Below are 24,557 nucleotides of genomic sequence, written 5' to 3'. Positions count from 1 at the left end.
CACCACCCCCAGCAGCACTGTCTGCTCACCTCCGACACAGAACATGTCTGGCACCCTTCTCTGTGTCTGAGTCCTTGGCACATTTTGACCTTCACAGTCTGCTGCTTGTGATGAGCAGTTGTTTGTGTTTGGGGAAAAGAAACCCAAAACTGAGTCCTCAAGTGCTAGGAGTGCTCCACGACCCATGGCCACAGAAATAGTTGGCAACTCCAAATAGGCAGCCCAAACAGCTGTAAGTTAAATCTAAAGCACCACAGGGAAATTAGAAATTGTTCTGGTTTCCTTTCCTTTCACACATCTTTCATGGCATCTTTGAGCACCCTCTCATATATCAGTGATATGAACCTCTCTGCTCTATTACCTGATGAAGATCAGAAGTAATTAATCAGAGCTTATGTTTTACACATGGAAAGGGGAAAGTGAGATTAATTAAGAAGTATTGAAATTTATTTGGGTTTTCTTAAATTTTAATTTTACCAGGGTTGGGATTAATAGATAGGTGTGGTGTCCATCAGCAAGGTGAACACAATGATGTGTCAGGGCTAAAAAGTTTTACACAGACCACTCCAGAAGTTTACAAAGTGTGAGTGTCCAGCATTCATGGCTGCTAAAGGAGACTGATGATAGTGTGGAAGCGATGTGATGTTTGTGCCATGAAACAGAACTGTTTTAAGAAATGCAATGGTTTGCTCATAATTACTGCAATTCATATATTAGTCATTTAGGGGATCAAACTAAAGTTGTTCTAATTAAGTTAAATTAGCTGTTCAGTTCAAATATTGATATACAGGGAGAAAAGTAGGTTTAACTGATTATTCCTTTACACAGGTGGTAACATCCTCCAGGAATCATCAGTCAGCTCTGCTTCAAAGCGTGAGATCAACATAAGGCCAGGGCAAATAGAGTTCTTTATCTTCTACTTTTCTCAATCTTGAGGTAACATCCAGGTGAAGTGTCATGTTTCTACTGTCATCTGGAGCACCTGAAACCATCCTTAAATACTGACGCTGCTGTGGAGTCTCACAATATCCTGCAGATTTAGGGATAGAAAAAACAAACAAAAAAATTGTCTGGTCTTACTTACAAAGGCTAGGAAGATGAGAAAGGCTTGACTCCCACCTTAAAATCTGGCATGAGACTGGTGAAATAAATAACTGGTCCTATCCCAGGAGTGCCTGGCTGGGAAAGCTGCGGATGTGAGCTGGGATGTAAAGTCTACCAGAGAGCTGTGTATATTTTCTAGGCACACTGAGAGGAGGGAGTGCTGTGGCTCTGCCCTTCTGGCACACAGCTTTTGCTGCCCACCCTATGTGAAGTTGGTGGGAGGGGAAGGGTGGAGGAGCAGAGCTCCTTGCATGCAAAAAATCAGTAGCAAAGCTTGACAGAGAAACTCTGTGCTGCTTCAAACTCGTGTAGGCAGACAATATTGTCTAATATTCAGGAAGTGCAGGTTTAATTTGAGCTTTTTCTGCTATGTTATTAACAGTATGGAGTATCTTGTGATTTGGTAAGGTTTCAGTGCATTTATGAAACAGTTAAGCTGAGTTTCAGTGTGTCAAAGAGGTGAGAATGTGATTTTATAGAGAACAGTATTTAAAAAAACAGCCCTTCAGTTTTTAATTGGGAGCTCTGTGAATTCAGTTTTAGGACATGCATTATGCAGACACAAAAATAGGACTTTCAAATGAAGTGGGATTTTAAGTGTATTATTACCTGATTTGCATTTAAATGAGTGGAATGCTGTTTGGGATATTCTGTGGAGAGCCATTGCTTCCTCTCCTTCATCCCAGACATCTTTGAAAAATCAGGCCCTGCATACCCTTCAGCCCTTGGCTAGGACATAACTGGGGGGAGCTCGCAAAGGCTGTAAACTCTGTCAGAACAAATCACTCAATAAAGCTTAACTGCAGTTTTACATGGTAAGGAAGTTTAGCTGTTATGAGGGGAAAAAAGTGTTTTTCAGCACTTTGTTGGTCATTTGTATGGTGAGGTTGATGCAACACTTGGCAGCAGCTGTTCCTGGCTCCCTGAATCCCCTCAGAGGTCAGGGTGCAAGTGCCCAGAGTAGTCACTGGGGACAGATGGTGGCCACGCTGTGCCTGGCACTGGGTGCTGTCTCATCACAGTGGGATTAAGTTAACAGCTTGTGTGACAGTGGTATCACATGTACAAAGTCCTCTTAAATAATTCACAGGGTGAGATGAGTAAAAGAAATTCTTGATCGCCCAGACCATGATCTGTCAGCAAAAAATGATTTTGCTAGTGTTTGCTTCCCTCAGTACTCACCTGGGACAGGGGGTGCCAGCACTTCCACAGTGAAAGTACCTTCTCCTGTGGGATGTTTCTGGGACATCTCTTCCATCATTCCACTTTTCACCTTCCATCACCTCTCATTACTTGTCCAAATTCTCACTGAAAGCACAGACTTCCTTTCAATGAACCAAACAGATGTACAACAAAGTTTAGTTGAATAATTAATAGACAATATTTTGTCTCTTTAATGAAAGACCCTTCTACTTCAAAAGAAGCAAGTCTTCACCTTTTTAACCTCTGACAAATGTGGCTCAGACCTCTGGCTTCTGCTCCCCACAGCTGGGTGACAGCCAGTCTGAGGAAGGGACAGGGATGAAATAGAGGCTCACTGAGCCATTGCATGGGCACAGCACTACCCTGTTCCCACTCACTGACACAGGGTACTCACGTGGGATCAAACTGCATGTCCTGTCCATGGTGTCTGTCTCCAAGACTTGTGACTGCTGTGAAAGATGCATAAACACTCTGTGGGCTCTGACTGCCATGGGACTAGACCAGACCTGTGCAGGCACTGCACCTGCCTGGGCCCAGTGCTTCCCCACGTGAGAGGCAGGCAAGTGCAGAGGCAGATCTTTAGGAAACATTTGGACACTTCTGGTGCTCAAATGTTGGGCAGTGGTCAAGCAGAATTTTCAGTCCCACAGTTCCAGATACAGGTGTGTAAATACTGGTAAAAACACTTTCCCTCCCACAGCGAAGGAAACACAGAGAGCTGCATGTGATCCTCCCAAGCAGCCACATAGCTCAGTGTGGCAGAGATGTGGCCCCATATTCTTAGCTCAGTAATTACCATTCTCTCCTGGTTTAAGCCCTGGGAATCAGGGGCAAAGCCTGCTTGAGAGATGGGCATTTGGGGAGCAGCTTACTCCTCCTTTGAGTTACAGCCCTCTCCTGCCTCCCATGCATGTCCTACGTAGTGAAGGCATTCACCTCCTTTTTTTTTGCTGAACACTTTTTTGCAAAATACTTTTGTTTGTATCCCCACAAAGCAAAGCCTTTGAGCAAAAGGTTTTTTTGTCTCTCTTTAGCGAGCACTGAGAATAGACTCTGGCCTCCTGCTGCTGGGCACGAGTATCTCTTTATCCTGTTACCTTGGCCCCAATTTTAGTTACTCTCTTTAATTGGCAGATATTTGCAGGACATCATAAAAGAGCATGCACATATCAGATACATCTTCCTTTGAGGTGCCTTGTTACCTCTGCTAGGGCTCTTTTGTTCTCTTTCTGTGTTGAGATCAAAGACCCACTGGAATGGAAATCCTGTGGTCTCTGCAAGGCAATGCTTTACATGCACTGTTATGCCCCAGAGAAGATGCTAGCACACTTGCTAGATGCCTCCATGCCACAGCAACTCTCTTCTGTAATACTTTCCATAGTCATCATCATTTAGCAGCTTAATGAAGATTTTTGGTCTGATTTTGAAGCAGTTTAAATCTCAACAGTTTACACTGGCTTCTCCTGGATTCATGGGTGCTCTTCCTGCAGGTAAATAAAAGAACCCATTTTTATATCCATACCTACTGATGTGCTTTAAACCTAGCCCATTATTTACACAAATGAGCAACATTTTCCTGCTCTCTACCCTGGTGAATGTGGAGTGTCTCTGCTGCTTGCACTCAGCAGCTGATCTGCAGCCTGACTGAGTGCTGTAACTGATACCAGCTCCGTGTTTGTGGTGCACCAGGAGATTCTCCTTTGGCACCTGCCCTCACACTCACACATTTCACAGCAACCCTTCCAGTCCCTGCCAGCAGCAGTGCAGTTCTGATCAGTTCAGTTGGGGCCCATGACATTTCTTTAATTACCTTCTGGCAGCTTGTTACATCCTGGTGTCAGGACAGCTTTCTGGTGCAAACAGAATAAACAACTCAACATCCATTTCCCAATTCTTCACAAATCCTCCTTTCATCCAGTATCACCCCCACATTCTCTCTTAAACACAGCAAGTATTTAAAAAGTGAAATATTTGTTTTCCAGCCCTGAGTGACAGAAAGCCAGCCTACCTACAGTACTGTCTTCAGAAATACAACTTTTCATGATTCTTCATCTCTTATAACAAGATGTAACAGTTTTGAGTATTCTAATAGTACACTTTTACAGGAAAATGCATCACTTTGGAAGGATCCACATTTAAAATGTGCAAACAAAACCAACAAGACAAAAAACTTGTTCAAACACCTTTTATTAGTTAAAAAAAAAAATAAATCCACAATGCCTAGAGATCCCAAGTGCCAGTGCACATGGATGCAAGACACAGATTCGTGAGTCCAACCAAAATATACAAAGCGACTGGGAGGCCAGGAGGGAGGCTGGGAAAGACACACAGCCCAGTACACACCTGCACATTACTTGCAATTACAGGAGTCTGGCATACATATATTGTACAACTGGTTTATGAGGCAAGTGCAAGACTACAGAGCTGAACATAGTTAGTCTATGGACAGTGGGATTTTCCTGTTGTGGTGTCAGCTAATACTTCCATGTATGCTCTTGGAATGGTCTCTTTTGAGCACGAATTCCCTAACTTGATGTATCACCTTCAATTTCACCCTGTGAGAGAAGACAGATCAGAAAACAGGTAAATATTTCCAGTGGAAAACATATATAAATAAATTTAGGAGAAAAATCAATGCTGACTGTCACCACGCAAAACCCCACAAACAGCTAAAAAAAAAATGAGGACCATAGGTGATGCAGAAAATAAATGAATTATCCATTCCTTCTGGAAACCATACACTCTCCTGCTGTTAGGTTAGGGGTTAGGGGAAGACGAGGGTGTGAATTCACACGTGGTGGAAGTCAAGCTAATGTGGGGTTCCACTGGCAGGATTGTCCTGCTTTGTGCTCCTGGGTCTGCTCCTGCCTGACCCAGCCTGAGATCAGCACTGGTGCAGCCATGCAGCCAGTGGAATTACAGGGCCCATTTCTGGGACTGGCTGGGGGAGGGTGGTAGATGAGACTTTGGGGAACTTTGGGGACCATGAAAACAGCCTGAGGTTCAGAAAGGCTGAAAAACTGTGGGGTTTGGGTGCATGCAGTACTTGTGGAAGGGGCAGACAAAGGCCTTAACACTGAAATTGTAAAGGGAATACTACATGAGAAGCATTTGCCCCTGTTGTCCATGTTGGACAAAAAGAGCTGAATTTGGCCCAGAGACTAATGTTTGACCCAGGGCTTCAAAAGAACATTTCAGGTAGAACAGTTCAAAAATTAAATTAACTTATTTAAATACAGAAAAATCTATATAAAACCCTAACTTGTTATCTAAATCTCCTCCAAAGCATGGCTACAAACAAGAAAAAGCTATTCAATGGGATGACAGAACTATAGGACAGCATTAACTTTTATATGTGCATTTACATCCCCAAATCAACCCAGCAGTTTGCAATCTGTAAATCCGTTGCTTATGGAAAATTCCCAAGATAAGGAAGTGGCAAAAACAAGAACAGCTGAGCTCAGGTTTTTGTCCAGTAACTCAGGGAAGCGAGAACAGTGATGGTCTCCTTGCATGGCAGTTATAGAACCGCAGGAGGCAAAGGGGAGATCCTGCCAGGGGGAAACCAGAACGCCAGCAAGATCCCCGGTGTGACACGGATAGCCCGGGGCAGCGGGGCCGTGGCAGCACTCACCTCTCCTCCAGTGCTTGCCGGGGCCCCCTCTCCCTCCACCCTGGGCTGCTCGGGTGGCTGCGGCGCTGCCAGGTCCTCCTGCCAAGTCACAACAAGCAAGATGTTTGTCCTTGCTGCCACATGCAGAGTCACTGCCCTAATCTTAGACAGACTGTGCGAGATGGGGCTGAGCATTACACACGCAAGCAAAACAATAGCTTTAATAGATGGCAGATACTGCTTGAAATCCATTTTTGTTGTGCAGCTCGTTAGAGCAGATATCTATGAAACAGCCAACTCAATTTCTTACAGCCTGGCTTAGGGTCTTTTTTGTACAGAAAATTAGATCTTCCTGTCACTAAGACCAGAGTTTTGATGTCTTCAGTGTGAAGAATTTGGGATGAACAAATAAATTTACGTATAGTAAAGCTATATCCAGCCTTTCCCTGCACTGTCTTACCTAAGCACTCATTGCATAGACTAAAACTAATCGAAGATATAGCAGTACTGTGGTGCTGTTAATGTCATGCTTCAGATAAAATATCAGTATCAAAGGATGAGCTTTTCTTTTTGTTTGCATCCAAGCATTTACTGAAGTATTTTGGGCTCTTCTAGCTACTTGCCTGCATCTTTCAGCTACCTCCCTGTTCAAAGAAGAAGAGAAAAGGTTGCACTACCAGGCAATTACATTAAACACAATTTGTCTGCATGGGAAGACAAAACAAAATCCTGACCTTACTGGATGTGTACAGGGGATGGACAGATAGCAGAAATGCAGCTGTGTGGAAGCAGTCAGTGAGAGCAGGGATACTCTCCCACATCTCCCAGAGATGGGACCTCTGTAGCCCAGCTCTAAATCACCAGAGAACTCAACTAAATTAGAAAACTTCTCTGTTCCCTTCAAGCACACATTCCCAGCAGTTTCCCTTGAATGTCCGTCTTGCCACATGGAGTCAGGGCCGCCATAGAGGAAACCAGAGACACATGTATTATGGAAAGGGAAAGTCAATGTTGCATGGAAGGCAAAGTTATGGATTTAAACATTTTGGAAACATAAGGCCACCACTTTGCTTGCTGCTGCTGCTGATGCAATGCAAATCAATGTCCCTGCCAAACCTACTGTAAACAGAACTTCATGCTCCATGTGTTTAGGCGACTCTACTTTTCCTTTTGACACATGTCCTTACTTTCCTGTCCAGTCACAACTGTTCTCATCAGGAGGAGAGCATTCTTGCCATCCCTGCTGCTTTTTGGACTGGATTTGGGAAATAAAGGTAGTGTGAAGTAAAACGGAAAAAGTAGATGGAGTTACATAGATACAAGGTAGAACCTATGAAAATTTAATCTGGAAATGGAACTTCAGATCCATTTGTGGCAGCAAGGGGAGACAGGAGGTGGAAGCACTGCAAACCTGCTTGTGCTACCTATTGGCTTCCTGCTCTCCTTGCAAGCTACTGTAAGATCAATCCACTGGACACAGGAAATAGCCAAATACGAGCTGCAGCCCTTTACTGATGTCTGTCACAGATGCAGGTATTCCCTTCATCTCCCTGCTGGGACCAGAGCTAATTAGTCTGTTTATGGAGAGCATCATGTGCTGCTGTCTCCAGATGAGAAGCACAGTGTGATCATCTTTTCCAAAGGAACGTGCCCTCAACTTGCACTGCATTGTTGGCTGAAGTGATTCTTGCTGGTACCAGCCTGAGCAAGCCCAGGTAACCAAATGACATCAAACTTGCACATCATGGAAGCCAGTTTCTCCTGCAGGGAGGCCTGCAGCTCTTCAGGAGAGGCCACTGCTCTGATGGAGCCACTCAGACACAGCCTGTTTGAAATGAGTCAACTCTCCTGCTGCCAGCAAACAGCTCACTACTCTGAATTCATGGATGCTCATTCAGCATTAGGATCCAGCCTGTGGCTTTAAAGCACTTTACATTTGCATTTACATTACACTTTGCATATCTACACCTTAGAACTCAACAGCGCATTAAGCCAAAGAAGGTAAATAGCTTCAAATTATATTTTGAAGCTTTACAAACAGCTTTTTGACTATTAGGTGGAAAAGAAAGAAATATCCAATGCAAGCCACTGACAACAGCTGCAACAGCAGATGTTTCTTTCATAGTGTTTTGCAGGTGCAATTTCACCAACTGCTGTGTGAAATCGTGAAGGTCAATCAAAGGTCACTGCCTAAGGTGCATTGGGAAAAGTGGAGAACAGCTCCCAGGAGCACAGGGCCAGTGCACTCCATCTTTCTACAGGGTATGACCACCTATTGTTCCTGTGGGCAGGGAGCTCAGCTCTGGGAGATGTGGAAAGAGTCCTGGGAGAGGGACACCTTTCTCAGGATCACCCTTGGGACACTGTATCCGAGAGCAATGGGTGGGCTGGAGAACCCCTGTACAGCTATTGTGCTGCTGGTTAGATACCTTAGATTGTGCTGTCTGCCAAGACTGCTCCAGAAGGCTAAAAATCAACCATCTATTTTTAGAAAGGGAAGCAACTGAGTTTCTGGAGGGTGTTTCTAAACTGTATTGGAGGAACCAGCACAATAGCAGGATGAAGAGGTGTCAGGCCATGTTAGGGATGTCGCCTCACAGCCTTTTTCTCACGCGCTTCCACCCCGCCCGGAATAGGGAGCAGGAGATGAGGAAGGGCTGCATTCTTCAGCTGGGTGTTAGCTGGCTGGGGGTTTCAAGGACTGCTCAGGAAGGCAATATACAGAGGAGGATCGTGTGGTGTAGGGGTCATCACTTGGGACAGAGACAAAAATTCCTGGGCACCAGCTGCAGCTATAACACTGACTCACAGAACAATGCTGAGCAAGAAAGAAGGGGGGAAAATCCAACTTCCTGAGGGGCAGCAGGAGTTCTGCCATTCCTGTCAGTGCTCATCTCCTCATTAAAAGGGGTAACATTTTCTAAGTAAAAGGCATGTTGAAACCATGAAGCAATTAGTAATGCTCCTCCTGCCTTTCAAAGGTGAGCTGAATGTTCCCCCTCAGAAATTACGTACTTTCTTAGAGAAAAGTATTTTAAATGGAAAAAAAAAATTTTGTTTTTTAGGGGCTATTTTCTTCTATTTGGGGGGGCAGTTGAATCTTTTTTTGCTAGTGAAGAAAGAAAAGTGAAGTACTTGAACATAATGGTTAAGTGAATCACAAGACTTCAGAATTCCTTCCAAGAATAGTACACAAATTTTTAAATATTTTGTGTGTTTAAAAATATACTTTTAGGTAGAATATATATACCACAGAAGATTTATATGTATATATATAATACAATATTTTGCTAAGGTTATATACAGTAGGTACATGTTCAGCTATCACTAATTAAAAACTCAACAAATTAAGACCTGCCATTTATAAAAATATTCCTGTGAAATGCTAAAGGATCTTAAACAGACTGTACTATAGGCTTCTGGGTTTGGATATTTTAATAAGATTTTTTTTTAAACTGATTTTAAAAGCCCAGAAATACTGGAAGAAATTAATTACAATTTAATTCTCCAGGTTTCTCATTTTCACAGGTTCCATGAAAATCCCTTTTTCAGCTCTTCAGCAACTGACTTGTCTGCTGAGTTCATATATGAAGTAAAATTTATACTTTTTATCTGTATTATCTTACAGGCCAGGGGGAGTTTTGTTGCTGTCCCCAAATAATAAGATTGTTTACATCCAAACACCTTCCTTATATAACAGAGAAAACAGTCCAAATATTGGATACTGGAATATACTCATCAAATCTCAACAAATTCAGTGGCAAGCGAGAGTCCTTTACTATTTTTTATTATTATTATTATTATTATTATTATTGTTGTTGTTGTTGTTGTTGTTATTGTTATTATTGTTATAATTATGCTGTAAAGCCAGAGAGGTTCACTGGCAGCCTAGTCTGCTACAAATTTAGGAGCCCTCAAAAGGACATCAGTTGCATAAGGTAGAGAGGTTCAGCCTCCTGTAGTTCTCTTGACCTTGGGTGCTGGAGCAAACACGATGCTGCCTGGCAGCATCCCCAAACCACTCCCCAGGAAAGCCTCAGGCAGCTTGGCAGGTCCTGTGGACGAGCTGTCCTGGACAGGTTTCAGGCTGAGTGTGCTCAGAGTAATGCCAACAGCTCTGACTAAGGGATCAACCCTTGACTGAAATGAGTGGACCCATGAACAGGACAGACAGACGGGCATGCAGGATTCCTGTCTTACTCTACAAATCCAGCTAGACTTTTTGGGTGGCTTTGTTTTTATCCAGACTCTCTGAGTGGCTCCTGTGACTGCTTATACAAATGATATTTAATGTATGGGATTGCTGGGGTACAGCCTTGAGCTATGAAGCACATCCATGGTCATGTAGGCTTTAAGGCTTCACCAGTGCTACTAACTCAGCTATTCTGCATAGGAAAATGTCTGCTTGGATTCACTAATGAGACTGAGAGGGAAGCACAGAAAAAGAACCTGTAAGGCAGAGTGCCCCCTCCACACCACTTTTAAAAAAAACATCCTGTGTTCCATGAGCGGTGGAAGGATACCACTGGTATGCATCACTGCATCAACTAAGTACAGGGAAGCTTGAATAAAAAGGGGAACAAGTTTCAACTATCTATTCTACTTAATTGTTGGGTAGTTTGGCTGTTGATTTCCCTGCTCCTCCTGCTTAGCAGCTCTGCCCTTGGTGGCTCCTCAGATGCCCTTGGTGGCTCTCTCCTAGTGGGACTTGCCCAGCCCAATCCAACTTGAACAGGAAAGTCACTCAGTTTCTGCTTCTAATTCCTTCCGTGCGACAGACTGTCTTTGCATGGGAGGCACTGGAGGGTGTAAGTGAAGGGAATTGAGGCCATGAACAGCAGCCTTTCACATTCAAGATGTGCAGCTGTTATGAAAGATATGAGCCATGGCGTGGGTGCGGCCCACGTGCTCCAGATCAGGTGTACAGAAACGCTGTGATCCAGCAAACACACCCAGTGGTTGCACATAACTGACAAATGCTCATTTAATTAATGGGGTGAAGTGAAAAAAAGATCAGACCGAATTCAAAGTGACAGAGTCATGAACTGACAACTAAACCATAAAAACTGACAGGACAAATAGATCTAAAGGGAAGATTTAGGTGGAAGGTGGAGGGAAGCATCAGTTACTGGGGAAACTGTTCCAAACCCTGAGGGACATTTTGAGAGCATATGTAGGTACATGGGCTTGTTCCCAGCCACGTGGTGTCTGCATTGCAGCAAGCTCTGTGCTGTATCATACAGATGAAGAATTAATCCTCTTCTAGGACAGGGATATTTAGTGGGTGGTTATCTCACTGGAATCTCTTAATGTCCACGCCAGGGATGGGCATGGGTGCAAAGCCACAGACATAACACACTACTGACTGATTTCATTCCTTTCTCTATCAGAAAAATTGAGGAGGGTTTATAATCTCTTAATTTTACAGATTTTTTTAGTTGATACTTAAAAACTCCCCCAAATGAGTCAATACTTTCTTGTACTCAGCAGTGACCAGGTCAGTGCCAAAGCCCTACCAGGCAGTGTCAGCACAACTCTAGGAGGTTCTCATCTGGAGCTTGGCACCCCTCCATAGGTGTAGGGTAACTTCAGCCCCATTTCCTTCTGCGTGGCTCTGAGTGCTTCCCCCAAGGACAGTAAGGAACAGCAGGCTGCCAGGGTGTCCACATTTCAGTGCCTGCCGTGATGCAACAAAGGGCTGGGCTCCTTCCCATGGCCAAAGTCACCATCTGATACACCTGCACCTCACGGCTATCCCGAGCAAAACTTAACCCAAAACCCTTAGAGTACCCCTCTCTTTCCTAATGTGTGCCTGCCACTGATCCCAGCTGTCAAATGCACAGATTAAATGTCAACAAGCTCTCCACAATTGATATTAATACTGGAAATGGTCAGCTGGGGACATGTCTTCTAGGCCACTGGAGGACACAGACCTGAGTCACCTCGAGCACTGTTCAGTGCCATACATTCACAGCTCCCTGGCATTTTGAACAGCCCTTCTATAGCAGGGAACAACACTGGAGATAGTTGAAAACCCAAATAAGATGTTGGCAATTGCTCTGTGCAATTAGAAAGAAGGAGGATGGTATGGAGCACAAACAAGTCTCAGGACTGAATGCAACTGGATGCTCTCCCAAACTTCTAGGGCTGAAATGCTTGTGATGATTCCAGAACTGCAGGATTATAACAGTGGATATTCACTGTTTAAACATTTAACAGCTATTACATTATCACTCTTAGTGTACCTCCAGTGGGTCTCCCACATGCATTACAGTGCCTGGTGCTGCTATTGACAAACTCTGGATGTATTTCCATGAGCAAACTGTGTAACACAATAGGAGCAGCTCTAGAGAGCCCAGCACAACTCCTTATACTCCTTTTAGGGCCCTCCCTCTGTAGCTGCTTTGGTTCCATGGTAATTATCCATTAGCAGTAGGGATGCACTAGATGTGTGCTGGGGTCAGAGATGCAAGATATATACCTTTATCTGTGATGCCTAACTCTGACACCCAAGAAAGCACTGAATTTCATATAGCACCATGGAGACAACTGTTAGAGTTAAGTAGAGAAACTGAAAATGTTAAGTGTGTAAATTAAAAAGTTTTCTTAAGTCACTGGGTGAAAAAATTAAAGTTTGGGGTTTAAACTAGTTTAGGGAACAGAAGACAAGATGGTGGATTTAGGGTGTTGTCTCTAGTCCTTCTTTCTTCTTCATTTTCTTCTTCCAGAGATTTTTGGGTATTAGTAGGTGGATAGAGTATGCTGCAGTGCAGCTCACAGGTGTTGGGTCATTAGGTCATTAAGAAAAATAATTTACTTGGCATCTGTTAATTGGGTAAATAGACATATAAAAGACCTTGAAGATGATCTTTGTTAGCCATTTTGCACCTCTCTATCTTAGTGCACATAGCTCCTTGTACCTTGTATACATGTAATGCAGATAAGAGAAGACTAAACAACCAAATCGGAACAAGAGAAAAAACTGCCTCCCTCTCATCAATTTCAGTTCAAGGGGAGAAAGAACCTAACCACGAGTGCCCTATAGAGACAGATGTGCACATGGGGCTCAATATTCTCTGTCTAGCTGCATCTAAAAGGTGCCTAGCTACATGCTAAAGTATGGTGAGTATGAATAAAAGATTCACAGTCCTTAACTGAACTATACCAATAGAACAGATGAACCCTCTTGTCACAGAAACAAATGTTTTTCCTGAGTTTTTTTTTCCTGTGATTTGCCTTGTTTTTCTCCTCCTGTTTTCAGTGTGCTGCTTGGCATGACATCATGATGCTGTATCCAAAGCAGTTTCCTGGCTCCATTTAGTCTGCCCTTTAGTATGTGGCACATCCTAATTTTTCATTTCTTAATCAATCTCCATTTTAAGTCTAAGCAATCAGACATCAATGAAGACATGAGAATAATATTTCAGATGCTCTCTGGAAAATCTGCACTGGTTTGAGCTCTGACATTAGCTGTAAACTGTAGCTGTTGGTCTTTGAGGTGGGGTTCTCACTTAGGAAGAGGATTGCTGGAGGGGAGACAGTTCGCTATCTGCAGCAGGGATTCCTGCCATCAGCAAATTCCTCGCTCTCCTGGATCAATCACCTCATGGTCAGTCAAAAGGTAGGAAGGGGTATTCTGGCCCCATGGAATTAGGAACTGCTGTTTGCACTCCTGCAGCCTAACTGCTGTTCCCTGTGGGAATAGAGATTAAATTTATCCCAATGGCTTAGCAGAACTCCTGTATCTGCCCTGTTCACATGCTTTCAGGAGGACATTTTGTGTCACTTGTAGCCGCTGGTCTCCTCTTTTGTTAGGCTATTCTCTCAGGATTTATATGCTGTGTAGAAGTTTTGTTTCACATCACAATGTGTTTATGTGCAGGTCAGGAAATTAATCAGCTGACTATCTGAACAATTAAAACAATTTTGGCTAGCCTGGCTTTGCTTTGATACTGGGTTTGGGTTTGTTGTGACTCATAAAGCTTTTGTGGCCATCAACAGCACCGATCACACTCTCTGAAGAGAGGAAAAATAGGTTTACCAAAGAGCTGCCAAGTATTTGCCTCGTGCTGTACAAATGGGTGCTGTTTGTTACCAAAGCATCTTCTCTAATGATCAACACTGCCTTCAACTAAGGAGCTGTTCTGCTCCTTCAAACACCCCTTAATCCCCTCACTTGAAGAAGCCCCATTCATCAAATTAGGCTGGAGGACAGAAGATGCCTTGTCTGAATCTGGCTTAATCCGTACACAAATTGGGTCACATGGCCTTTTATCAATAAGCACTTGGTTGTTGTCAAACCAGCAGGAAGCAGAGCAGCAGGGTCAGGCTTTCTGCTGGAACCAGGCTGTGCCTGACTTGCTGCTGCCCTCTGCTGCCTTCCAGAGCTGCCGTGGCCAGGGCAAGCCTGTGCATCCCACCAGCACAGCACAGGGGTGAGGGCAAGTGCTGGCTCCTGTGCCTTCCCACTCTGCACATCCCTGAGCTCTGACTCAGTCCAGATGCTCCCTGCAGCCCAGACACATTTCTACTCAAGTACCTGGGCAAAATGCTTTTCTACATTCATAAGAAAATGGAGCGGCAGACTCTTGCCAGCAGTGCCCACTGATGGGACAAGAGACAATAGGAACCAAGTGATTAATGTGATCATCTGAACAGAAGAAAACAATTCCCTTTTTTCCCATGAGGGTGGCCAAACACTGGCACAGGTTGCCCAGGAATATTGTGGAGTCTCCTTCCATGTTGATATTCAAAACCCAGTGGGGCAGTCCTCTCTCATTGGCCCTAAAGGGTTTGGACTAGATGATCTCAAGGGGTCCCTTTCAAACTAAATGATTCTGTGACTATATTAGGCATTATATGATAATATTAAGTATTATACAAAAGCAGATATTGTTGAAAGCCTGTCATGAAATAAGTAAAGCCACCAGCTGTAAATGTTTGCAGGCAGTTTAAGTGTAATCCAAAGGCTCTTCTGTTCTGCCCATCACAGAAGAAAGAAACGCACCTTTTTTACAACTCCTGTAGTGGCCACGATGGTCTCTGCTCCTTCTACAGTCTTGTTTGCTACTGTGTTCACGCTGGCTACTACAGCTTCTCCCACCACGTTGGCCTGCTCTTTGGTCTTCTCAGCAACTACAGTTTCAACAAAAGCAGAAAAGTCAGCAAACTAGACACTGCCAGAAGGCTGCCAAATTCCCTGGGATGACAAAATGATTGCATTGATGTAAAAGAAGAAATTAGCCCTGGTGCAGTCCTTGTTTGGATTTTTTAGATGAGATCATGTCTGAATTTAGATTGTGTATGTGAGGATTTTTGTCTGGCACAAACTGGTGCTTAGAGAGCAGCACTGCAGCCTGTCAGTCTTTGTGGGCAACTGGAGAATGAAAAATTCACAGTTAGTCAGATACTAAGAGGCAACAGTGTAAATAAGGTATTTTGCATTGCAGACTGTGCATGACCTCTTCCAGGTTATCTTCTGTTTGTTTTAATACCCCCTGGCAGAAAAAAGCAACGGTTATGAAATTCTCCAGGGAAAGGATCATTTTCCTTCAGGATAGTCCATATGGCCTCTCTGCCTTGGAGTTGGGGATACCCTAGAAGGAACCCTTTGGGTCCTTGACTCTGCAGCTGCCTGGCAGGACTCTTCCAAAGACCACAGTTTTGGCCAGATGGGATCTGATGCAAGTAAATCCTCCCTGTGTGCTGGGCTGTGCACCTGACATTGTGAAATGTCTAAATTGCTGTGAATCATCCCAGTCTGCCAAGTAACCTTTGTTAGATTTTTTTCTGACTTCCACTACTGATTAAATATTTTCTCCCATCTGTGTGCACTGCAAATGCCAGACCCTGAACCATCGCTCCTGGCAAGCAGCCCCCATTCAGGGGCTGGCAGTGGGAAGGTCAGGCAGATCAGCAGTGTCCCACAGAGACCTCCCACTTGGCAGGGGTGATGGCCTTCCCAAGAGGTCTGACAATCACCACAGATTTCCACATCCCTCTCGGGCTGTGCTCTTACCTGAGGTCACACTTTGCACTACGCCCTCCTTGGTCTTGGTGCCTGTGAAAGGAAACACAATCCATCAGTGCTGCCTGGAAATTACACCCTGATTTCTGGACACAGATGGCTTCCTGCTCCGAGGAAGTGCAGTGGAGAGTCAAAGTGCTGCTGGTACCTCCTGCTCAGACACAAACCATTTGTAGAGTCAGAAAAGAGACTAGCTTCCCTCCCCAGTAAAGCAAATGAGTACCTTTGTGTTGAGAGTTGGAGAGCTTCAACAGCAAATTCTCTGGAGATGCCTAGACCTGAAAAATCTTAATTATGAAAAATTTTCCCTGCAATATTTCCAAAATGAGCAGTTGAGTGGTGGTAAATCAACTTTAAGCTAGTTGTAAAAATGACTGTAATTAAAATCACCTGGTAATATCTCACCTACTTCACTCCTGCAAGACAAGAAGCCACATCCGTGACTTTGGCCTTTCAGCCAGGATACTTGGCTGCAGTGGTCATTTAAAAGTCTCATTCTATACCACTGATAAAGACCCTGGAGAAACCTGAGACTGAATTTACAGAACTGCCTACTGCATACCTACTTACTAGATTCCCAGCTTGGTGCCTCAGCCTAGGCTGTAAGTGCCTGCTCACAGCAATACATAGAAAGCAGATGGTTTTATCTCAAATTATGAAAATACACCATATGTATGCTTACATTGTAATTTATCTTGCTGTTCTCAATGTAGAAAAGCTAACAGGATGTGAAGGCATTCAGTTTGCAACACAAACAGCCCTAAGGAATAATTAGTCTCTGTGATTTTCCTCCACGCTTGAAGTTACAAGCTATATATCCCTTCTACTTGATACTGCTGCAGATAAGTGAAATCAAATGGTACACTGCCAGCCTCCATGGTAGCTAGGGGCTTTATACATTAAAAAAATAAAGGATCAAATTTATCTCTCTTGGAACTTAAATAAACACAAGCCAAAATATTCCACTGGACCCACTTTACTGTATATTGCAAATCATCTGCACCTATACAGGTTCTCTTCAGGTTTCCCATACTGATACAACAAAAGGATTTCTATGGCCAACTATCAAAATGATAATAATGGACAACAACCAGGCAGATTTTTGACTCCATCATAGTGGAGCATCCATGGGTGTGGTGGGAGAAACCAGCTACAAACCACAACTCATTCTCATTAACAGCCACAGAAGCAAAACAGGTGCAGTGCCCTGATAACAACAGGTCTAGCCCAGCTCTGCTGTGCCTGATACATGTTATTGTATTTTTGAATGTAATTCTCAATTGTTGATTTATTTTGGTGGTTGCAATGTTTGCCTGGGGCAGAACAAAACCGTTCTACTACAATATGCCCTCAACATTTCACTCCACCCTCCCAAACTGTTTTAGAAGTCAAGAGATGAAATTTTTATATCTTTAACTTGTTACTGCTGTCAGCTGCAGCTCCTGGTGATGCACACGATACATGTGCACTGCTGTGAACTGGATTTAATAATGGTGCCCATGACACACAAATGTGTGCAGAAGGACAGCACTGAGCAGGGCAGGTGCAAGTCTCAAGCCATGAATGGGAGCCCCTGAATGGGCCAAGCACACAAGCTTCAATTCAGAAACCATTCTGCTTCGTTTTCCCTCCCAGTACCATTCCAAGAAAAGTCTGCCAGAATATTGATGTGACATACAAGGCTGTATTATATCAGCCTCAGATGCTCAAGCTTAGCCCTTTGCTGGTTTTTGGTCAAACAGCAGTTGATAGGTAAGCAAAATACATCATCTGCTGTACCAGCCTTTCATGGCTTTGCAGTTTTGCAGTAAATACACTTACTGAGACAAGAGCTGAACTTTTGTATGTTTTTTCCCATGTTTTTAAGGTGACTATCTGGGCTCAGTTTATGGGGGAGGGGAGTAGGCGGGTGCTATATTTGCAGATGGAAAATAATTCCAGAAAGGAGGGATGCAGATAGAGGGAAAACATCCGAATCCATTTCATGTCAGAAGCAATGTCACTGGGAAGAGCCACTGCTGCAGCCTGGGGAGAGCTCGCCCCATCCTCCCAGCCCAGCCACACCCGATGACTCAGGCTCCCATCCATTATGCACCGCATGAAACCCGACCTTCCGGCGCACGCTCCTGCCAGCAACCCGCATCTGTTGAATCAGAAAGCAATCACCTGATGCTCAATCTCGTTTCACTCATTAGTCCTTGCCTGCAGCTTCTGTACCCAGAATTAAAAGTTCATGCATCCTGCCTCTTCTGAGTGCCGTGAGTCATCAGCAAGAGCTTTGGGACCGCCAGGGTGGGACCGAGGTGGTGGAGGGCTATGCCCTGGGAGAAGTTCTAGACCAGAAAGGGATATTTTGATGTGCATTAAGTCCTGCAGGAATCACTCAGCTTAAATACAGCTCGGTGTATTGGGGCTTTCTGCAGCACACACGGTCGAAAATCATTCTGGAAAACTACAAGTGCATTCTTTGTTGAGGCTTCCTGAACCATAGCATTACACAGTACTAATGACTCAATACTCTGATGTGGCTTTTCATTAAATTCATTAATTAACTTCAGCATCACTAACACCCCTATTCAAACCAAATTATAAGAGACAGCCCACTGAACCAACTGCTGGATCCACACTAACCATGCAGGGATCTCCTGACACTTGAGCACATGCAGAGGCTGTGAGAATTTGGAGAGCAGATGGTGATTTCACCAAGGGCAAAGGTGACCCATGATACAGGATTTTTCCCTCTCTTTTTGTGGGCTCTCTTCCCTACCTGACCGGTTCAGCGAGGCCAGCAGCAGGGCAGGAGCACTGCATTGCAGGCTCAACACAGGAGGGAGGCACCTCCTGCTCTGCCATGGGCTCTGGGAGCTGAACCTGTATGGATCAGAGAGGTGGCCACAGCGTCCCAGTGATGCTGTTCACTCCAGACAGATGCCTCTGAGTGAGCATTATTTTCTTCTCCTGGGTAGCAGCAAGTGACTCACCAGACGTGGTGGTTGTGCCCAGACATTTGGAATCTTCTTCAGAGAGTCAGCAATGAATTAACACAAACCTGAACAAAAGTCAGGGATCCACTTCATCCATCCTAGGCCCTGGGGATTTTGCTCTCTTTCCTAAAGTTCTCAAAAGATTCTTAAGGTTCAATACATTTTTATTCTCTCCTAGCATCCAAAAATTCATCAAAATCTCATCACCTAATGCTCTAGATGAAGCTGCTGGGATAGGGCTCTGCAAGGGAAGAAGTAAGGAAGGAACAGTTCAAGTCTCTGATTTACTCTTTATGTGACACAGAACGACAAAAGGCAGCATGAACAACATACTAATCATTCCACTTTGAACCAATATACCACACCTCCACCTTCTCTGGATATACAAAACCCCCATTTTCTGAGCTAATCAGCATCTGTCCTTTACTTTTCCTGCCTGTGAAAGACTGAATTTTCCCTAAAGGGCTCAGCTTCCCAACAGGAACTGAATCAGGTCAAGGCAAAGCCGTGACCAGTGCATGACAGGGCAGGAACCAGCAGTATACCAACAAACCAAACCAAGAAAAGGAAAAAGCACATAATCCTCAGCTTGTTCCTTATTTGATACTCATTCAGAGATTAAGGTTTCAAGGCTTTTAGTTTTAGGCTCATAGAAAACTTTATTGAAAAGGTTAGAATCTCCTAAAGAGACCTCTTGGCTGTGCAACAATGAAAACCAGGTCACAGTATGGAGCTGCACAACGTGACTGAACAGAGATGTGAAAAAATATGTATAAAAACTCTGAATAACCCCGACAGAACTCAGATCTGGAAGCAGGTGGAGCAGTAATGATGCCACAATGTGACATTTCTTAGACTGGTGTTTCACTTACTGTAGTTAGTTTAGTTGTTTACAGGGATGCTGCTTACCTTTCAAGATAAAGACATTACCAGACCTGCTACATGCAAATTTTATATTTAATTTGTAACATACAAATACATATCTGTAGCCACTGGCAATAGAGCAGTTTTAAATATAGTACATAAATACAGCTGTGGATGTTGCAGTATGACAGCAGGAAGAGACTGCATGTAAACTTTTCTACAAAACGAAACACTTCCACATCCAGCAAAAAAAAAGAGCTGTGTGAAATGCAGTTATCAGCAGTGAGATAATCAGTCTTGGGAACCTAAGACTCTTTAGTTTGTATTATATGGAATATCTGACCATCCAGCCATATAATTGCATGTGCTAGATAAGTGGAGATAGTGGGTTTTGAGGGTGACCTTGAAAGGGGAGGTTTCAGCCCATTAACTGTGAAAGAGGTCTCTAGGCAGGACATCAGGCATGCTCTTTTCCAGATCCTATTCTTTGGGCAGAAGGAATTTGGGCGTCTCTTGTAAAGCAAGATTAATGTGTGCATGGGCAACAAAAGAGGTCGGTGAACAGGAGAAGGATTTCAGGACAAACCCATTTGTTTGTGGGGAAACAGATGCATCCTGCAATCCCCTCTTAACTAACCCTGGCTCCTCTCAGGAGCCTCCTCAGTGAGCCTCTCTCAGTGTGGAGGTGAGGCAGAGACCAGCAGCGCTCACTTGCCTGGAGAGTGCCTGACTCACCCTGCAAACAATCAGTGAATAGTCAAACAAACCTTACACCTGAGCATCTGCTCCTTAACACCATTCTGCTTTCCCTGAAGTAGTGGTTTCTATGTCTAACCTGGGGAAACTGAGGCACAGGGAGGTTGTGGAACCCCAGGTTTACACAGCAACTCTGCAGAGCTCAGGATCTTATCTGGACTATCCTGCTAGTCACTACCAAGCTTCAGCCACAGACTTCTCAGAGACAATCTGTGTCACTTCCCCAGACTTTCTCAGAGACAATCTATGCAGCAGTTCACGCTCATCAAAAGTAAATCAAAACTAGTTCTCTCTTACCTACATACATTACCCCTTCTTTGGTCTTCTCTGCAGCCTCTGTCACTCCCTGCTTGGTCTTTTCTGCAGCAGCCACCACACCTTCTTTAGCAATGGAGAAACCTTTCTTAAAAACATCCATTCTTCTTGCTTGTTAGGGTATTATCTGGGATGATCTGAATGAGGGAGCAAAAGCAGCAAAAAGCACCTCAAGGCTGGGATGCGAGATGCAGCCTTGCCCTCGGCAGATACTCAGCTTCTCTGGCAGGCTCTGCCTTTGCTCTTCCTCCTGTGCTGGATGAAGGCAGTGTGGCAAAGCTCACAGCCCTCGCTGGCTCTTATTGATGAAGTGTGCTGCAGTGTAGCCAATGCCCGTGTACAGCTGATACTGAAATATTAATGATACAGATCTGCTTGGGCAGCTTTAAGAAGGGAGGGGGAGAGGAGGACAACGACAGCAGTAGGTAAGGAGCTGTCTGGAGAATTTCCAGAAAGACAGAGCTTTTAGAATATACTGCAATGCTCTCAGTGAAGGATGGTCTCAGTGAAGAGGGAGACTTCAGCAGGAGAGCTGAGTTCCTGAAAGGGCATCTTCCTGAGGCTGCAGCAGGAGCCAAATACCAGCTCTCCTGGGCCCCAGAGGGTGGGGAGCACGTAATGCTGACAGCATTTGTAGCAAACAAACAGGGTCAAGGTTTCTTGGTCTGGCAGTTACCAGGAACCCAGTCTGCACAAAATGGCAACAAGAACATTATTTCTAATAAATCCTGAGAAAAACGGAACCAGCTACAGCTTGGTGCTCAGGTGAAGTGAGCTTGAGGTCCCACCTGCTATGTTTGTCAAGTGTGAAGTCATTCTGTACAAATTGTGAGGTTTGCTCAGCTGTACATCCCATTATAATGGTTCATTTCTGAAAAATCAGACGCCTGTTGGGGGAAATCCTGTTTCCTATTTGTTTCTCTGAGTTGCTGTAGACAGAGCCCTGCTCTGTCACTGCAGAGAGAGACAACATCTCACACCAAACACCATCCCTCACGTCAGAGCTGGTGCTGCAGAGCACAGCAGGGCAAGAACAGCCAGCACAGAACTGACTGGAGAAATCTTACAGAGGATCCATCCAGCCTCAAGGCCTGGCTAGGAAAAAATACGAAAACATGATCATTAATCACAGTAGGATATCCTAATGCACTTGCTGTTAAACTCAGGTTAAAGTGTTTTCTGAAGTAGAGCCTAAGTGGCCCAAATCAGCTATTGCCCCATCAGCAAAATTAAGTTCAGTGCTAGCTGTGAAAGCAATTGCTGGTGCAGCAAGGTGATTTTTAATTTATTTTTTTTAATAGATGTGAAACTATGGAAGTCACATTGCATCAGCCTCTGAGCCCAAAGCATGACCTGCTTTGGCTGTTTCTCCTCACCAGGCAAACAGAATATGAAATTTAGAGGCTGAGTTGCATTTTGGAAAGATAGCACACCACAATGTCATCAAGTGCAGTGATCTGCAAGCCACTGCTGCTACAAGTTATCAGCCTGGAAGTGTCAGACGGGGAATGACTACACAGAAAAAACTTAGAACACAAAATGTTCTATCTGTATGTACATGCAGACATGTACACAAACATAGTTCTTACTGTGGAACTAAGAATAATTCTTCAGTTTTTGGAAGTGTTTTTTTTTACCCCACACTGGAATTATTGAAAAGCTGTTGATCTGGGAAATAACATATACAGCTTTTAATCCTTTTCTCACAAATAAGTCTCCTTACTTTTAAATGAAGAACAAATTTCCATCTGAACATAAAGGAGCCAAATCTCTGTCAGACTAATGAATTTATCAATTGTTAATCTTTAAAAGTGCAGGAATCAGAGGAAGGCCAGCACAGTATACCAATTATTATAGGATCTCACATAGCTACAGAATGTTGCAGCAAGAAGTAGAAAAGGTTTTTCTTATCACCTGTCAAAATTCCCCCTAGGTGGTTGTTGCTATGGCTGGTTCTCCTTCCTGCTCCCAAAGTGCTCTCAGATTGAAGATATCTGCACCTTACTGTGCCATACAACAGTGGTTTAACCTCACTGCCCCTGGAGCCAGTCCCAAAACTGCCATTGATTTCACCAGGCACAAGCAGGAGTCTTGTTTTAACTACGTTTGTTTTAAAAAAAAAGAATTTACTATCTTTGGGAATTGCTCCAGGGCCTATTTACTTTTTCACCAGGCTTTCAAAGACCATTAAAGCAGAGCACAGACATTCCCAGGGTTGTGAGTTTTACTGGTATTTTCAGGAGAACACCAAGGCTGATAAGGCTGAGTGAGAATATATCTTGATTTCATTCAGCTATTGTTCTGTCATTGTGATTTGTACAATTCAATTTTACGTATTTTGCATTGCTATAAAAGGTAACAAATGCATGAAATACCAAACCATCCTGGGATGTGAAACATGAATCATCACCAGATTGAATTAGCCAATACTCAAGTGGGATACTCCTTTCCTGCCTTCTCCTGTCCCGATGACCTTGAGAAAGGGCTCACAAGACACATTTCAATGCTGTTGGATCCCTCCCAGCCAGCAGGCAGTTTGCACAGGCATTGTTTTACCTTGAAACCTTTTTAGGAAAGCTCTGGACTCAGGACAACATCGTAGGCAAGCATCCATAATGGCTCCTCAATGTTTGCCACCTGCAGGTGACTGCAGGATCCTTCTACTCAAAGCAGAGGATTCAGTTCCAGCTTGTTGCCAATCCTACCTCAGACAAAACTAACAACAGAGTTAACACAAGCTACCTTCACTTTAAGATTTTGCTAGGGACTTAACTTTCTGCCTGGTAAGGTTTCCCCCTTTGTATCAGGTAAGATAATCAGCAGCTAAAGAGAAAGGCTTCCAGCAGGCAATTCAGAGACCCCAAGTTCCTATCTCCCCTGGCATCAACCTCTTTTTCTCTGTTTTTTGCCTTGCAACACTAGGAAAAGCCAGTTAAGCTATATCACTGTAAACAAATCTGTATCTAAAAAACATTTGGCTGATCTGCATAATACCAAAAGTTAGCTGATCTCCGTAATACCAAAAGAAAGCCTTGTCTTAAGTTGTGCAATGACAAGCCATCCACTTGCTGTTCATTTAAAGTTTGAATTCTGGCTGCTCAGACCTGACCATTGAGCCTCTTACTGGATTAACAGCAGAGTTTCTTGAAACTGCCCCTGAAAGGAACAGTTCCCACCTCTCATGGGCCTCCGCCAGTCCCTGGGTGTTGGTGGCTGACACCACCAACAAGCAGGTCTGTGCAACATCTGCCAGCAATTCTGGAATATGGGCAAGAGAATTCTAACTTGAGTCTACCTATTCCCAAAGCACTGATGCAAGGCAAAGAAAAGAATGCAAAGCAGAAATCAACATTCCCTGTGCTCTACTGTCTTATTCTTTGTGCCTGCAACAGATTAAACAGGATTTTACTTAATTTGGGTCTCTTCCTTCTTGAATTTTCCCAGTTGCAAGCTGCTCCACCCACAAAGCCTTAACCTTATCCTTTAACAATGAACTTATGCTGGAGACTAACAGCTGACAAAGTCATTTTTCTGGATGAAAGGAGTGTGATTTGGTCATATTCTATTGAAGTATTTAAATTGTATATGATATTGTTTGAAAGACAGGTAAGGAAAGACAGACTGCTTTTGTGGCTGGTAAATTTCCTTTGTTCAGGAAGTTTTTTTATGAAGAATATTAACATTAACAGGA

The 24,557-nt window shown here is 43.9% G+C and overlaps 1 protein-coding gene across 1 annotated transcript; it reads right to left on the bottom strand.

Annotated features, from left to right (window-relative positions):
* Positions 1-4,476: 4,476 nt before the first annotated feature.
* SNCG (synuclein gamma) lies at positions 4,477-21,342 on the bottom strand. Its single transcript, XM_015633017.3, has 5 exons — positions 20,849-21,342; positions 15,939-15,980; positions 14,928-15,055; positions 5,942-6,019; positions 4,477-4,862 (listed from the first exon to the last, which is right to left on the bottom strand). The coding sequence occupies exons 1-5, from the start codon at positions 20,967-20,969 to the stop codon at positions 4,833-4,835; spliced, it is 399 nt and encodes a 132-aa protein (XP_015488503.1). The 5' UTR covers positions 20,970-21,342; the 3' UTR covers positions 4,477-4,832.
* Between the last annotated feature and the right edge of the window lie 3,215 nt (positions 21,343-24,557).

This window comes from Parus major, chromosome 6, assembly GCF_001522545.3.
Source record: "Parus major isolate Abel chromosome 6, Parus_major1.1, whole genome shotgun sequence".
NCBI classification, from domain to species: Eukaryota; Metazoa; Chordata; class Aves; order Passeriformes; family Paridae; genus Parus; species Parus major.
Note: the sequence above shows the minus strand (reverse complement) of the source record. Positions and strands in the feature narration are given on the sequence as shown.

What these genes read in the sequence shown, in the direction of transcription:
- SNCG (XM_015633017.3), bottom strand. Translation starts at nt 20,969, where the DNA reads ATGGATGTTTTTAAGAAAGGTTTCTCCATTGCTAAAGAAGGTGTGGTG. An exon ending in AGTGCAAAGTGTGACCTCAG is followed by an intron (nt 15,056 to 15,938) that starts GTAAGAGCACAG and finishes TTGAAACTGTAG; the next exon opens with TTGCTGAGAAGACCAAAGAG. An exon ending in CGGCAAGCACTGGAGGAGAG is followed by an intron (nt 4,863 to 5,941) that starts GTGAGTGCTGCC and finishes CTTCTCTCACAG; the next exon opens with GGTGAAATTGAAGGTGATAC.